Source organism: Hyperoodon ampullatus (genome assembly GCF_949752795.1).
Source record: "Hyperoodon ampullatus genome assembly, chromosome: 6".
NCBI lineage: Eukaryota > Metazoa > Chordata > Mammalia > Artiodactyla > Ziphiidae > Hyperoodon > Hyperoodon ampullatus.
The window spans coordinates 37,129,278-37,145,661 of NC_136919.1; the positions used below are offsets into that span (position 1 = coordinate 37,129,278).

General features: G+C 40.3%; 1 protein-coding gene across 2 annotated transcripts in view; it reads left to right on the forward strand.

Moving 5' to 3' along the window:
* The window catches only part of HSDL2 (hydroxysteroid dehydrogenase like 2), a 73,223-nt gene that overhangs the window by 27,105 nt on the left and 29,734 nt on the right, over positions 1-16,384 (forward strand). For both annotated transcript variants that reach the window (XM_079706849.1, XM_079706850.1), the window contains exons 5-6: positions 2,193-2,296; positions 3,299-3,397. In XM_079706849.1, coding sequence (XP_079562975.1) covers positions 2,193-2,296; positions 3,299-3,397 — 203 coding nt within the window. The remainder of the gene's footprint in view (positions 1-2,192; positions 2,297-3,298; positions 3,398-16,384) is intronic.

Here is a 16,384-nt window from a genome sequence, read left to right on the forward strand (position 1 = left end):
GGGCTCACTAGTTGTGGTGCAGGGGCTTAGTTGCTCTGCGGTATGTGGGATCTTCCTGGACCAGGGCTTGAACCCGTGTCCCCTGCATTGGCAGGCGGATTCTTAACCACTGCGCCACCAGGGAAGTCCCTATTAACAGCTAGTTTTAAATAAAATTGTTACCAGTTAAAGGCATTTTACAATGCCAGTTGAAAGACCTGACATTGACCTTTGAACCAAAAAAAGGGTGTCAGGTTTTTGGCCCTCTATGAAAGGCATACGTTATAAAAGAGAAATTCATAATGAGACATTTCCATTTAAATTTTTGTTTTGTTTTTTATTTAGTGACACTCACTTCATTCACAGAAGATAAGTACAGGTTGTTTTCTCAGGGAAGCCTGAGAAGCATCCTCAGGGAGAGAGTAGGGGAAGGCCCAAAGAACTGACCTATTTGGAGATTTCAGCAAGGATCTGGAGCTGCTTCCTGATCCCTGGTGCCCAGGGCCCTGTGGCCTATGTCTTGTGTTCTAGTGGTTTAAAGAAACAGGGTTGGAAGACAGGAGGTAGAATGCAGATCCTTATTTGTATTTCTAAGTTTTAATTAAATATATAATCTCCAGGATTATATGTGTTTGTATCATGTTAAATGCTTATAGAAATTCGGTAATAAGGCTCAATTGTATTTCTGAACCGTTGCTCTTTCTTATACCCAGCTCACTTTATTCATTTACTCAAATGCCCTATAGGCCTTGGAGCTTACAACCCTGATTAAGTAAAATAATTCATGTGAAGGTAATAACTAATAAGTGCAGTGCCTAGCATACAGTAAGTTTCTAGTAAACTTAACTATCTTATTAAGCTCAAGGTATTAGTATCTAAGCGTGGTGCTAAGAGTTTTCAGTATAACGTGTAGGATAGGGCATGTTGCCGTGGAAAACGTACCTGATTAGGGTTAGTAACGCTGAGGGTTAGGCAAGCAAAGTGCAGGTGGAAAGGTTTTGTCTAGTATATCAGAGAAGCTCATGTTTGTAATGTAAATGAAATGAACTCCTTCCCTTGAGTGTGAAATATGGTCTTATTGCTTGGAATAAGTTGTTTGTTTCCTGTTGATGCTTTGAGGTGCAGCTTTACTGTTCTAATGACAAACAGCTGCGATATTGTTTGCCCTTCTCTACCTCACCCCCATAAAAGTGAAGCACCTTTGTAATAGAAAAACAATATGTACAAAAACCCTTTAGTGATATTGATTGTATTTGGTTTATAAACTTAAAAAGACATTGCAAAAAAAAAAGACATTGTAGATGGTAACAAGAATGTTGTACATTGGTAATAAAGAAACAGACTTAAGAAGAATGGACTAGTTTCAAGTCCTAGAAGTTATTGAATGTGAAATAAAACTAAAAACTATAAAATTATTAAGCTACAGTATGTTATTAAGCTATATACTATAGCTTAATAATTAAACATTTCCAAATGTTGGACCTGTGTCTTTTGTAAAATAAATTATCTACCTTTTTGAAAGCGTTTAAAAAACAAACAACTAAATATTGCCTACAAAGGAACATTGCATTGCATATTGGTACAGATTAAATTTGGTAATGTATTGGGAGTTCATGTTATTAAATTACAGTTCCAGTGTGGTAGGAATACTATACCTACTAAGATGAAAAAAAATCAGAATATGTAATACTAATAATAGCAGTTGTTTATTTCATGTTTAATATATGAACTGTTCTAAGTATCTCATATGTATCATCTCATTTTAATCCCTTGGTCAATCCTAGCTAGTAGCAGGTATTACCAACATTTACAAATGAGAAAACTGAGAATTAGAATACTATATATTTTGCCCCAGATTACACAATGAAGGGCAGAAGGAGGATTTGAACCCAGGTCTGTCTGACTTGGAAGGATGTAGTTGAAGATAGTCTAAGTTGGGTTTAAGGCTAGTGTGCCACGGAATTGATTATTTTCATCAAGCAGATCATATTGTCAGGCCATTATGCATAGCTTCAAAGGATGAATATTAGTTGCTTTTCCTATCTACATTCCAGGTAAGTGGGGGAACAACAACAAAGAAAACCAACAGAAGTACCCTACCGGTTATTGAACAAGTTCAGTTGCTCTGTAGAAGTAGTTTAAAATATAACTTAAGAGAGTAATGAAGCTGTTAGAAAGCTAGTAACTTGACTTGTGTTTTCTTTTGCTTTCAGATCTAAAGCATGCATTCCGTATTTGAAAAAGAGTAAAATTGCTCATATCCTCAATCTTAGCCCACCGCTGAACCTAAATCCACTGTGGTTCAAACAGCACTGTGGTAGGTGGTAGGATGAGGGGATGGCTTGTTTAGTCAATTTGTTTTGTATTAAACCAGTATATCTATGATGTAATCACAATTTGTACATAGCGTTCAACATTAAACTTTCTATGCAGAAATCGATAGCATTCTGTAAGTAGATTCTTAATCTTTTATCTTTAATTTAAAAAATTGAGGTATAATTTACATTAAATAAAATGCACAGATGTTAATGGTTCAGTCTGATGAGTTTTGACAAACGTATACACCTGTATAACCAATACTCAAATGGAGATATGGATATCCCTGTCCTAGAAAGCTCTCTCAAGTCCCAGTGGGTGTGTTTTATTGTATGTAACTTATTCTTCAGTAAAGTTGGTGAAAACGATCCATGGAATACTTTACCTTTCACAGAAAACTAGTGATTTAAGGTGAGTATGCTAAATAACAAGATTTATGTATAGGTGCCTCCTTTGAAATAGTTGTGTCAGATACTTAGTCCTTATTTCAACATAATTCAGTAAAATTTCGAAAGGAAGGCAGTTGAAGTAGGAACCCATAGAACAAAACCAAAAGGAGTTCTGTTTTAATCGACCAGGTTAAATGAATTTGCAACCTTTTGTTTATGTTTTACTAGTAGTAGTTTTCCTTTAAATGGTCACTTTCATTTTTTTAAAAAAGAAAAGGAAAACAACCAGATTAAGAAACAATAATGTAACTTACTCCCATAATGTTAAGAGAAGTGAAAGTTTATTACCGTCTTTTTTCTTTGAATCTAATATTAGGATGGAAGTATGTAAAAGTGGTTCATCCCTGATATATATAAAAACCATTTCCATAAAACTACAGTTACTTCTATAAAAACTGTTCTTTTAAAAATAGTAAATTAAAATTATGTTTTGTATTATTATTAAGTAGTTCTGAAAAAATATATTGAGGAAGGAATAGTAATAGAAAGAAATTGGTTATTTAAATTCACAGATTAATTTCTTTCTTAATTAAATTCTTGGTGATTTCTTTCAGCTTACACCATTGCTAAGTATGGTATGTCTATGTGTGTGCTTGGAATGGCAGAAGAATTTAAAGGTGAAATTGCAGTCAATGCATTGTGGCCTAAAACAGGTATGTACTTACAAAAAATCCATTTATTGGATTCTCATTTATTGTCTTAGACACTCTTTGCTGGGTGGGGTGGGGTGCAAGTGAGTAGACTGTCAAAGGTAACCTCAGTCTGTTGGGAAAAAAGTTCAACTTTTTATTGTGCATAAAAGGCCCTTTTCAGTCATCTTCTAGCTTTGACTTGATCTGCGTGACTACATGATTGCTGTACTGGAAACACTGAACCCAGGAACACTTGAAGAGTCTCATTAAAGCCAGCAGGAAGCCATCTGCGTTTCCCTAACCTTTTTTCCATCACTATCTTTGGTACCTTAAAAAATTCTACAGATTCTCATACTTTTGTTTTCTCCTCACACATCCCAGCAAATGCTTCTTTACTTTCTTTCTTACTTTCTTTCCTACTTTCTTTCTTACTACTTGTCTTTTTCCTTTATGAAAAACCAACTTTTCTGTACTTTCACATGAGCTCTGAGTTCACAGAGTGCCTAGATCCCCTTTAGGTGACAGAATAACCTGCATATGGCTGGGTATGCAGCTTTAGAGTTAAATGTATGATGGAAGCTGATGGGTGCAGGCTAGGGAATATGTTGTATAAACATGAGGGAAAGTCAGTAACAATGACAGAAAGGGAAAGCTTGTCCTTGTGGGTTCTTATTCTCCACTTACATATCAAAACAGCTTAAAGGAGGTAAAAGAAAAGAAACTATATCTATTATACGTTTTTTCATATATTTAATAGATAATGCCTGTGAAAACCTTAACTACTTTCATCTTAAATCTAAATGACAATCCTACCCCACAAAAGTATGATAGAGGGAAAATGTAGTGGGAATCACTTTTTCATTTTATGTATTTAACAGAACCTTTGTTGCACTAACATCAGTACTCCAACATGTAAATTAGTGTGACCCCTTTCCAAGGAAACTCCTTAGGGGTCAAACTGGTGTGTCTCCTCCTAGGACAGTGCCCTCCATTCAGTGGTCACTTAGGTGTTTTTTGAATGAATGATAATTTTGGATTCCCTTTGAAAGTATCTTCATATTCTTCATTATATTCCTTGAAACATACAGATTGCAGACTGGAATCTTTTCACTTATTTGAGGGTACAGGGGGTTTCTGAGAAGGTGACTGTTGAAACTTATGGCCTTGCTGTCCACCCTTTCCAACGACCAGGAAACTCCCCGGAGTGGAGCAGGTGTTGGGGTGGCAGGCAGGCAGGACATGGAAGGAATGAGCAAGACATTGATTCTGTAAGAGGAGTAACTGAGAAGCTTGAAGGAGGTTATTCCCCTCTGGGCCAGAGGACAGAATGGGGCCAGTAGAGAGCATTGGAGGGAGAACTAATACTCAGAAGTTCCTGGAGAGAGCTCAGCCCATGGGGATCTGAGGCCCTCACCTGGGTGATTCAACAGGTGAGAGAAGTATTTCCTACCCTTAAGGCTGAACAGTGAGGAGACCAGGGAGAATTCTCCTTTAGGCCTCCAAATGGATTCAGTAACTGGTACATCTGCTGTATTACCCACCCGTGGGGCAGAGACTGCTCCACTTGCCCCTGCTGCCAAGGTTGCCATTGTTTAAAGTGTCTAAGGGTGAATAGAGCAGTGAAGAGACAAAAAGTGCAGTGCAGCTAAGGGGATCCAATATCCAAACACAGGAAAAATAAACAAACACCGCTGTCTGTTAGAAGAACACTTAATTCAGAATTTTTGCAAATCATGATAGCCCTAGAGGTGCTCTTGAACGGAACTGCCATATAGCAGTGTGAATTGTACCCAGAGTTGTAGCTTAGAAACAAATGAGGGATTTCTTTTTCTTCCCATCTGCTGTATACTAGGTGAGGAGATTTCCTCAGCTCCAGGCAGTAGTGAAAGACCTAATGGTCTATGGTATTGAAGCTGGGAGAACAAGGGGCTGTGGGTGAGAATTTATGGAGCCCTGGGATATGTTGCTAATGCAACTCTTAGGAAAATTTAGCCGTTGCAGCCAGCTCTCTAGCCACTATCTTTCTTTTCTAATAAGAATTCCAGGAATGAAAAAATTTTTTTTAATGAAATATAGTTGATGTACAATATTATGTTAGTTGCAGGTGTACTGCATAGTGATTTGACATTTGCATACATTGTGAAATGATCACCACGATAAGTCTAGTAACCATCTGTCTCCATACAAAGTTATTACAGTATTAGTGACCATATTCCTTACGCTGCATGTAACATTCCTGTGGCTTATTTATTTTATAACTGGAGGTTGTACCTCTTAATCCCTTTCACGTATTTTTCCCCACCCTTCACCCCACTCTCCTCTGGCAACCACGTGTTTGTTCTCTGTATCTATCAGTCTGTTTTCATTTTGTTTTGTTTGCTTATTTTGTTTTTCAGATTCCACATATAAGTGAGATCATATGATATTTGTCTTTGTCTGACATTTCACTTAGCATGATACTCTCTAGATCCATCCATGTTGTCACAAATGGCAAGATTTAATTTATTTAATGGCTGAGTAATGTTCCATTGTATGTGTGTGTGTGTGTGTGTGTGTGTGTGTGTGTGTGTATTACCACATCTTCCTTATCCATTTATCCATCGATGGACATTTAGGTTGCTTCCATATCTGGGTTATTGTAAATAATGCTGCAGTGAACATTGGTGTACATATATATTTTTGAATTAGTGTTTTTGTTTTCTTTGGATAAATACCCAGAAGTGAAATTGCTGGATGATATGGTAGTTCTATTTTTAATTTTTTAAGGAGGAATCAATTTTTTAAAATTCCATCTGAAGTTTGACTAAGATTCTTTATGCCCTGACCTACTGTGGGATCAGAACCATGATTTATTGCTTCTTCGTTTCCCTTATGTTACTGTAGCAGACACAGTTCTTTTAAGATTTTCTGGAGAGTGATATTCGTTGCAGTGAGGCAAAGATGAGTGAAAAAACTGCTTCTACAGTATTTTTCAAACTACATGTCAAGACTCATTGGTGAGTCATGAAATCAATTTAGTGAGGCATGAAATCAATTTAGCGGATTGTGAAATCTACTAGGTAGCAGCCAGAATTTTGTTGTTGTTTCAATTTATTTCTAATTGAATAAAATAGAAAATATTAGAGAGCATTGCATATTGTAAGAGTCAGTGTTGTTTCATAAACTTTTCATAAGTGTCATATATAAGTGAAATAGGTATATGTTTGTGAGTGTATATGTGTAGGTATTATGTGTTTTTAGTCATGCTGATAAAAAGTGTTACTTGTGAATCACAGTAAAACAGTTTAAAAGCTCGCACTTCCTTGTGCCTCGTTTTTTTCAACTTCTTTTCCTTCTCTCATCCTTTCTCAACCTCATCCCCCTACCTTAATCATTGCTGTTACTAAAGCTGATAGATAGTGAGAGTCAGGCAGTTAGTTAGAAAGGGAGGTCTCTGAGATAAAGTCTGAACATAGTGTTTGCCCTCTTGGCACCTCTATTATGTCACTTGACGCTTTATATTCATTCATCTTCCAAACACTTTTATATGCCACACACAGTTCTCTGTGCTATTTATTCATTATGTATTCAACAGATAATTTATTAAGTATCTACTATGCACAAGGTACCTGGGGGTACTAAGATGAATGTGATGCAGTCCTTACCTTCAGAGAGTTTACCCCGTAATGAGAGAGATGAAAGAGTTTGTTGCCATCATTTACACTTCGTCCTTCTTTCCTTGCTTCCCCTCTTCTAATCTTTAGGTCTTTGGGATTCTGGGGTAACAAAGTGAGAAGAAGCCTAGTCTAACACTAAAAATCTGAGATTTTATTCATCAGCAAATATTTCCTGGACACCTATTATGTGCTAAGCTCTGTTCTAGTTGCTTAAGATACATCAGAGAACAAAGTGGACAAGAGTATCTGCCATTATGGAACTTATAGTATAATTGGGAGAGACACAATAGACATTTAACATAATGAATAACAAACTATATAATATGCTAGAAGGTGATAATGCTATAGAAAAAGTAGAAGAAGGTAAGGGAGATTAAAAGACTCATGTGTTGGGGAGGATAAGTTGCCATTTTAAATAGGGTAGAAAGGTTTAGCCTTTTTGAGGTGACATTTGAGAGTAGAAGTCTTCAAGTAAGGAGGTGATGGAGTTCACCTTGGGTCTGTGCTAGTCAATGGGGTATTTGAGGGAAAAGCATTGAAGACAGAAGATATAGGCCCTTGAAAGGTCCTCTGAGGTGAGCCTGCTTGGCAATGATGAAAGAGCAGGCAGAAGGCCAATGTGGCTGGAGTGAGGGGAGAGTGGTAGGAAGTGAGGAAATGATGCTTTTGAGGAAATGGTCAGATGTTGTAAGGTTCTTGCCAAGACCTGGGTTTTTACTCTATGAGTGAAATGAGAAGCTTTTTTTTTTTTTGCGGTACGCGGGCCTCTCACTGCTGTGGCCTCTCCCGTTGCGGAGCACAGTCTCCGGACGCTCAGGCTCAGCGGCCATGGCTCACAGGACCAGCCGCTCCGCGGCACGTGGGATCTTCCCGGCCCGGGGCACGAACCTGCGTTCCCTGCATCGGCAGGCGGACTCTGAACCACTGCACCACCAGGGAAGCCCAGGAGCTTTTGCAAGGTTTTGAGCAGAGGAGGGGCCTGATTCTTTTAAATTTGTAAAAGAATCTCTCTGGCTGCTCTGCTGAGAATAGATTCTCATAGGGCAAAAGGAGAAACAGGGAGACCAGTTTGGAGCCTATTAGAGTAACCTAGGCACAGATATTAGTAGCTGTGACCAGGGTGATAGCAGAGGCAGAGAGTGGTCAGATTCTGATATTTTTTGAAGTTAGAACCAACAAGATGTGCTGATGGATTAGATATAGGATATAAGGCAAAAAGAAGAGCCAAGGATGACTCCAAAATTACTTTGGCTTTAGTAACTGGAATAATGGAGTTGCCATCAACTGAGATGAGGGAATGCTACAGACAGGGGAGGTTGGGGAACAAATTCAGTTTGGGGCATTGTGATTGAGCATCCAAGTGGAGATGGTCAATAAGCAGTTGGGTTTGGAAGTCTGGGGGTCATGAGGGAGGTCCAGGCTGGAGATGGAAATTTGTGGATTTTCAGCATATAGATGGCATATAGAGTCACAAGGCTAGAGGATGTCAGCTAGAGAGTGAATAGAAGAAGAGAAAGTATCATTGGCCATTGCAATGTTAAGAGGTTGGGAAGAAGAGGGAAAAAATCCACATAGGAGAGTAAGGCAGGAAGAAAATCAGAGTATGATGTCCTGAAAGCCAATTGGAGAAAGTGTTTCAAGGAAGAAGAGGAATGATCAGTTGTGTCAAATGCTGCTCATAGCTCTTACAAGATGGGGACTGACCACTGGATTTAGTAATCTGGACATCTCTTTCATATCACTTATAACATTTGAAATTAAATTGCTGATTTTATAACTATAATTGTTTAATGTCTTTTTTTGGGGGGCTGTGTCGGGTCTTCATTGTGGCATGCAGGATCTTCATTGCGGCATACTGGATCTTCGTTGAGGCACGCAGGATCTTTGTTGAGGCATGAGGGATCTTTCGTTGCGGTGTGTGGGCTTCTCTCTAGCTGCGGCGTGCAGGCTTCTCTCTAGCTGTGGTGTGTGGGTTTTCTCTCTCTGGTTGTGGTGCGGGTTCCGTAGCGTGTGGGCCCTGTAGTTTGTGGCACACAGGCTCTTTTGTTGAGGCGCATGAGCTCAGTAGTTGTGGCGCGTGGGCCTAGTTGCCCCACAGCATATGGGATCTTATTTCCCTGACCAGGGATCAAACCTGCGTCCCCTGCATTGGAAGGTGGATTCTTCAGCACCGGACCACCAGGGAAGTCCCTGTTTAATGTCTTTCTTGCTAGAAAAGCTTCTTGAAGGTAGAGACAGTATCTGTCTTGTTCATTTTATTATAGTCATTGTAGACATTAAATAAGTATTTTATGAATGAATGAAAGTGCAGTATGATTTCCTTCTACCTAGGTCCAAGATAGGCATTCTGAACAAAGCTTATATAAAGAAGGGGGAGAACATTGTATGACAGGGAACGTGGAGGACGGTATCAGGATTGGAAGAAGAAATCAGCTCACTGCTGAGACTTTGCTTTAGCTTAGAGATGTTCGTTTTAGATTGACTAGACATCTTGGAACCATTGGTATCATTTGGGTCCTAGATTTGTATAGCATAGTGAATTCAGTTGATGGTCATGTTCCATATGATACACGGCGTAATGAATTATGTATGGGATACTTTTTTTTTTTGCGGTATGTGGGCCTCTCACTGTTGTGGCCTCTCCCTCTGCGGAGCACAGGCTCCGGACGCACAGGCCCAGCGGCCATGGCTCACGGGCCCAGCCGCTCCGCGGCATGTGGGATCCTCCTAGACCGGGGCATGAACCCGTTTCCCCTGCATCGGCAGGCGGACTCTCAACCACTGCGCCACCAGGGAAGCCCTGGGATACTTTTAAAATGTAGCAAGAGGGCCATGTATTTCAGATTAAAGGTTAGGAAAGGTTGTTTTCTAATGGAACAATTGAAATGAGACCACAAGAGGATACTGGAGTTAGCAAGAAGGAGACTGGGCAAGGCATTCCTGGCAGAGCGAACAAAAAAGGCTGCAGTATGGGACAATACCATGTGTTTGGTGGAACGACAAGGAGTTTAGTATAGTTGCCCCATGATGGGGTGTGGGCTGTTTATTTCCCTCTGAACTTGAGCATCTGCAAATGGGTTCATATTGGCCTGAATGTTGGGGGGTGGGTATGAGGTTGTGGGGAAGTTGGACAAACTAAGCCCAAGGGGCTTGATTGCCGGGTTTAGGAGCTTGAATTTATTCAGCGGAGAGCCACTTTAGAATTTTAGAAGCAGGGGAACAATAATAAGAAGAAGGAAGAGAGGAGCGGTGGTTTGTTGATGAGGTTTAGGAAGTTTAATTTGGCATCTGAATATAGGATGACTTGTAAGTTTGTGGAAAGAGGAGGCAGGAAACCTAGCTAGAATATTGCATTATTCATGATGGAGGCAATGAAAATGGATTTGAGAGGGTGTTCATGCTCCTGGCTGTTTGGGAGGCCTCTATTTAAAAAACATATGTCTTCTTTCTGGACTGAGTAGAGTGGTTCTTTCTTTATGCTTGTTGGAACCAGAAGCAATCTCCCAACATTACTGCCCTTCCAGGAAGAGGAGGTTTATTGCACTTAATGAAATGAGTACAGTGTGACATGTATTATCTACAATCAAAACAGTGTCCTGGTCCACACTTTTCGTCCTCCCTGGCTCAGTGTTCCTTCTCTACACTGGCGACATTACCCCTTCTGGGTCTAGAACTTTCAAGCCAGTGAATTCAACACATCCAGAAAACGGACTAGAAAGCATGCCTTTAGTAGTTCCACAACATGAGGATCTCAGGCACCCGACTACGTCACCTTCAAAAATATCATTTTCTCATTTTACAAAACCCATTTCATAGTTTCTGCTGATGTGGAGGGTGGGGAGGGGAGGAGGGATGAGGGCTGCTATTGAAAATGCCTGCTGCATCTTGCGTCTGGATTGGTCAGAACAAGTGTGGTAGAAGAGGAAAGTCCACTTTTTTTTAAAATATTTATTTATTTGGCTGTGTTGGGTCTTAGTAGCTGCACGTGGGATCTTCATTACCACGTGCGGGATCTTCATTGCAACATGTGGGATCATTTTTTAGTTGCGGGATGCGGTACCTTTAGTTGCAGCACGTGGGATCTAGTTCCCTGACCAGGGATTGAACCCAGGCCCCCTGCACTTGGAGTGCGGAGTCTTAGCCACTGGACCACCAGGGAAGTCCCAAAGGTCCATTTTTGCATAGGTTTCATGTGAGCTGGGGTGGGGAGTCTGGAACTGGTGGCTCCTGATCTTGGCAATGGCAGTGGAGAGGAAGATACCAGAAGCATCACAGAATAGCCACAGTCCTCTGTCACCTGGACCACATTACATGTAGACGTGGGAACTCAGCTAACCAGGGAGGTCAAGGTGACAAGGTGGCAGCTGGCCTCTCTTGGTACTAGAAACCAAAACTGGTTTCCGTTTTTCAAGGGACCTACTTACCAACAAGGTTAAGCAGTTTATACCATATTTCACTGATTCTGAGATGCCCATGTTTTCACATTTTTACATCTTTGATATCAGGTTGCTCTTACAGTTGATGATATATTGTAGTTTAATTGGCAGGGTTTTTTTCCTCATTGGTACACTGTTTTCTTTTAAAATTAATTAATTTATTTATTTAGGCTGCGTTGGATCTTCATTGCTGCACGCAGGCTTTCTCTAGTTGCGGCGAGTGTGGGCTACTCTTTTTTATTTATTTATTTATTTATTTATTTTTGCTGTGTTGGGTCTTCGTTTCTGTGCGAGGGCTTTCTCTAGTTGTGGCAAGCGGGGGCCACTCTTCATCGCGGTGCGCAGACCTCTCACTGTCGCGGCCTCTCTTGTTGCGGAGCACAGGCTCCAGACGCGCGGGCTCAGTAGTTGTGGCTCACGGGCCCAGTTACTCAGCGGCATGTGGGATCTTCCCAGACCAGGGCTCGAACCCATGTCCCCTGCATTGGCAGGCAGATTCTCAACCACTGCGCCACCAGAGAAGCCCTGGGCTACTCTTTATTGCGGTCCACAGGCTTCTCATTGTGGTGGCTTCTCTCGTTGAGGAGCACAGGCTCTAGGCGCATGGGTTTTAGTAGTTGCAGCACATGGCCTCAGTAGTTGTGGCTCATGGGCTCTAGAGCACAGGATCAATAGTTATGGGTGCATGGGCTTAGTTGCTCCGCGGCATGTGGGATCTTCCCGGACCAGGGCTCGAACCCATGTCCCCTGCATTAGCAAGCGGATTCTTTTTTTTTTTTAACATTTTTATTGGAGTATAATTGCTTTACAATGGTGTGTTAGTTTCTGCTTTATCACAAAGTGAATCAGTTATACATATGTTTCCATATCTCTTCCCTCTTGAGTCTCCCTCCTTCCCACCCTCCCTATCCCACCCCTCTAGGTGGTCACAAACCACCTAGCTGATCTCCCTGTGCTATGCGGCTGCTTCCCACTAGCTATCTGTTTTACGTTTGGCAGTATATATATGTCCATGCCACTCTCTCACTTTGTTACAGCTTACCCTTCCCCCTCCCCATATCCTCAAGTCCATTCTCTAGTAGGTCTGCGTCTTTATTTCCGTCTTGCCCCTAGGTTCTTCATGACCTTTTTTTTTTGTTTTTTTAGATTCCATATATATGTATTAACATACGGTATTTGTTTTTCTCTTTCTGACTTACTTCACTCTGTAGGACAGACTCTAGGTCCATCCACCTCACTACAAATATCTCAATTTCGTTTCTTTTTATGGCTGAGTAATATTCCATTGTATATGTGTGCCACATCTTCTTTATCCATTCATCTGATGATGGACACTTAGGTTGCTTCCATGTCCTGGCTATTGTAAATAGAGCTGCAATGAACATTTTGGTACATGACTCTTTTTGAATTATGGTTTTCTCAGGGTTTATGCCCAGTAATGGGATTGCTGGGTCATATGGTAATTCTATTTTTAGTTTTTTAAGGAACCTCCGTACTGTTCCCCATAGTGGCTGTGTCAATTTACATTCCCACCAACAGTGCAAGAGTGCTCCCTTTTCTCCACACCCTCTCCAGCATGTATTGTTTGTACATTTTTTGATGATGGCTATTCTGACCGGTGTGAGATGATATCTCATTGTATTTTGATTTGCATTTCTCTAATGATTAATGATGTTGAACATTCATTCATGTGTTTGTTGGAAATCTGTAAACCTTCTTTGGAGAAATGTCTGTGTAGGTCTTCTGCCCATTTTTGGATTGGGTTGTTTGTCTTTTGTTATTGAGCTGCATGAGCTGTGTGTAAATCTTGGAGATTAATCCTTTGTCAGTTGCTTCAGAAAGTAGGCATAGAGGGACTTTCCTCAACATAATAAAAGCCATATATGACAAACCCACAGCCAACATCATCCTCAATGGTGAAAAACTGAAACCATTTCCATTAAGATCAGGAACAAGACAAGGTTGCCCACTCTCACCACTCTTTTTCAACATAGTTTTGGAAGTTTTAGCCACAGCAATCAGAGAAGAAAAAGAAATAAAAGGAATCCAAATCGGAAAAGAAGAAGTGAAACTGTCACTGTTTGCAGATGACATGATACTCTACATAGAGAATCCTAAAGATGCTACCAGAAAACTACTAGAGCTAATCAATGAATTTGGTAAAGTAGCAGGATACAAAATTAATGCACAGAAATCTCTGGCATTCCTATACACTAATGATGAAAAATCTGAAAGGGAAATTAAGAAAACACTCTCATTTACCATTGCAACAAAGAGAATAAAATATCTAGGAATAAACCTACCTAAGGAGACAAAAGACCTGTATGCAGAAAATTATAAGACACTGATGAAAGAAATTAAAGGTGACACAAATAGATGGAGAGATATATCATGTTCTTGGATTGGAAGAATCAACATTGTGAAAATGACTCTACTACCCAAAGCAATCTACAGATTGAATGCAATCCCTATCAAACGACCACTGGCATTTTTCACAGAACTAGAACAAAAAATTTCACAATTTGTATGGAAACACAAAAGACCCCGAATAGCCAAAGCAATCTTGAGAACGAACAATGGAGCTGGAGGAATCAGGCTCCCTGACTTCAGACTATACTACAAAGCTACAGTAATTAAGACAGTATGGTACTGGCACAAAAACAGAAATATAGATCAATGGAACAGGATAGAAAGCCCAGAGATAAACCCACACACATATGGTCACCTTATCTTTGATAAAGGAGGCAAGAATATACAGTGGAGAAAAGACAGCCTCTTCAATAAGTGGTGCTGGGAAAACTGGACAGGTACATGTAAAAGTATGAGATGAGAACACTCCCTAACACCATACACAAAAATAAGCTCAAAATGGATTAAAGATCTAAATGTAAGGCCGGACACTATCAAACTCTTAGAGGAAAACATAGGCAGAACACTCTATGACATAAATCACAGCAAGATCCTTTTTGACCCACCTCCTAGAGAAATGGAAATAAAAACAAAAATAAACAAATGGGACCTAATGAAACTGCAAAGCTTTTACACAGCAAAGGAAACCATAAACAAGACCAAAAGACAACCCTCAGAATGGCAGGCAGATTCTTAACCACTGTGCCATCAGGGAAGTCCCTGCTATTTTTTATTAATAAGGTACCACATCAAGAGTGAGGCCAGAGGTCTTGAGCTATTGGTAAAGTAAAAAAAAATTATTCCTAGTAAAGGAATTTTAGTTACAATGTGGAGAAGTATCTTCTAATTCAATGCTATTAGGAAATTCCCCAAGTTAATGTGCACCCCTTGAAAGAGCGATGTGTGCTAGGATGTAATTGCCATGAATGTAGGGAATTTTTGTCTCTTTTGTCCACTCATCTGTCCCCAATACCTCCAATAGTGCCTGACTTTTTTGTAAGGCTCAGTAACTATTTGTTGAATGAGTGAAAAGGGTCAGTGGCTCTTAAAAGCTATATACTTTTCATCTTGTGGACTGAATTGTGTAAGTTATTCCAGTATGTAATGATTTCAGGATGGTTTAATAGTGGAATGGAGAGTTTATCTAAATTACTAGAAACTCTGACACCTAAAGTATATTTAAACAAATTGACTTTCATTGCTTTAAATATAAGCTAAAATACATATGTAAATTGAGTTGTTACTATTTACAACTTTGACAATGTGTAATTAATAATGTAGTATTAATGGTAGAGTTTCAAGTTACTTCATAAAAAACATGTAATTTAAAAATTAGGGGCTTCCCTGGTGGTACAGTGGTTAAGAATCCGCCTGCCAGTGCAGGGGACACGGGTTCGATCCCAGGTCCGGGAAGATCCCACATGCCGCAGAGCAACTAAGTCCATGCACCACAACTACTGAGCCTGTGCTCTAGAGCCCGCGAGCCACAACTACTGAGCCAGTGTGCCACGACTACTGAAGCTGGCTCACCTGGAGCCTGTGCTCCTCAACAAGAGAAGCCACCACAGTGAGAAGCCCATGCACCACAACGAAGAGTAGCCCCTGCTCACTGCAAACAGAGAAAGCCCGTGTGCAGCAACAAAGACCCAATGCAGCCAAAAATAAATAAATAAATAAATAAATAAAATTAAAATTTATATGCACTGAAAACAGTGGGAATTATATGCAAATATTGATAGTAATTATCTGGGCTTCCCTGGTTGTGCAGTGGTTAAGAATCCATCTGCCAGTGCAGGGGACATGGGTTCAGTCCCTGGCCCTGGAAGATCCCACATACCATGGAGCAACTAAGCCCATGAGCCACAACTACTGAGCCTGTGCTCTAGAGCCTGTGTGCCACAACTACTGAAGCCCGGGCACCTAGAGCCGGTGCTCTGCAACAAGAGAAGCCATGACAATGAGAAGCCCACGTACCGCAATGAAGAGTAGCCCCCGCTCACCGCAACTAGAGAAAGCCCACACACAGCAACGAAGAACCAACTCAGCCAAAACTAAAAACAAATAAATAAATAAATTTATTTTAAAAAATAGTAATTATCTCTGGGTAGGGGGATTATAGATAATTTAAAAATTCTTCCTTGGGACTTCCCTGGCGGTCCAGTGGTTAAGACTCCACGCTTCCACTGGAGGGGGTACAGGTTCGATCCCTGGTCGGGGAACTGAGATCTGGCATGCCGCAGGGTGTGGCCAAAAAAAAAAATTTCTTCCTTTTAATTCTCTTTATTTTCTAGTATTTCATAAATGAAAGTAGTATCTGAACTTAAAAGGGACCCCCAAGTCCAGCCAGTATCTATTGAATGTTTATGGTATATTTGTCATTGTTTTAGGAACTAGGGATACAGTGATGAACAAGAAAAACAGAGTCTCTGTATTCTAGTAGAGGAAAAAGAGAAAATAAGCTTAGGAAAGGAGCTCCATATTTTAGAAACAAGAAACTGAGGCCGAAA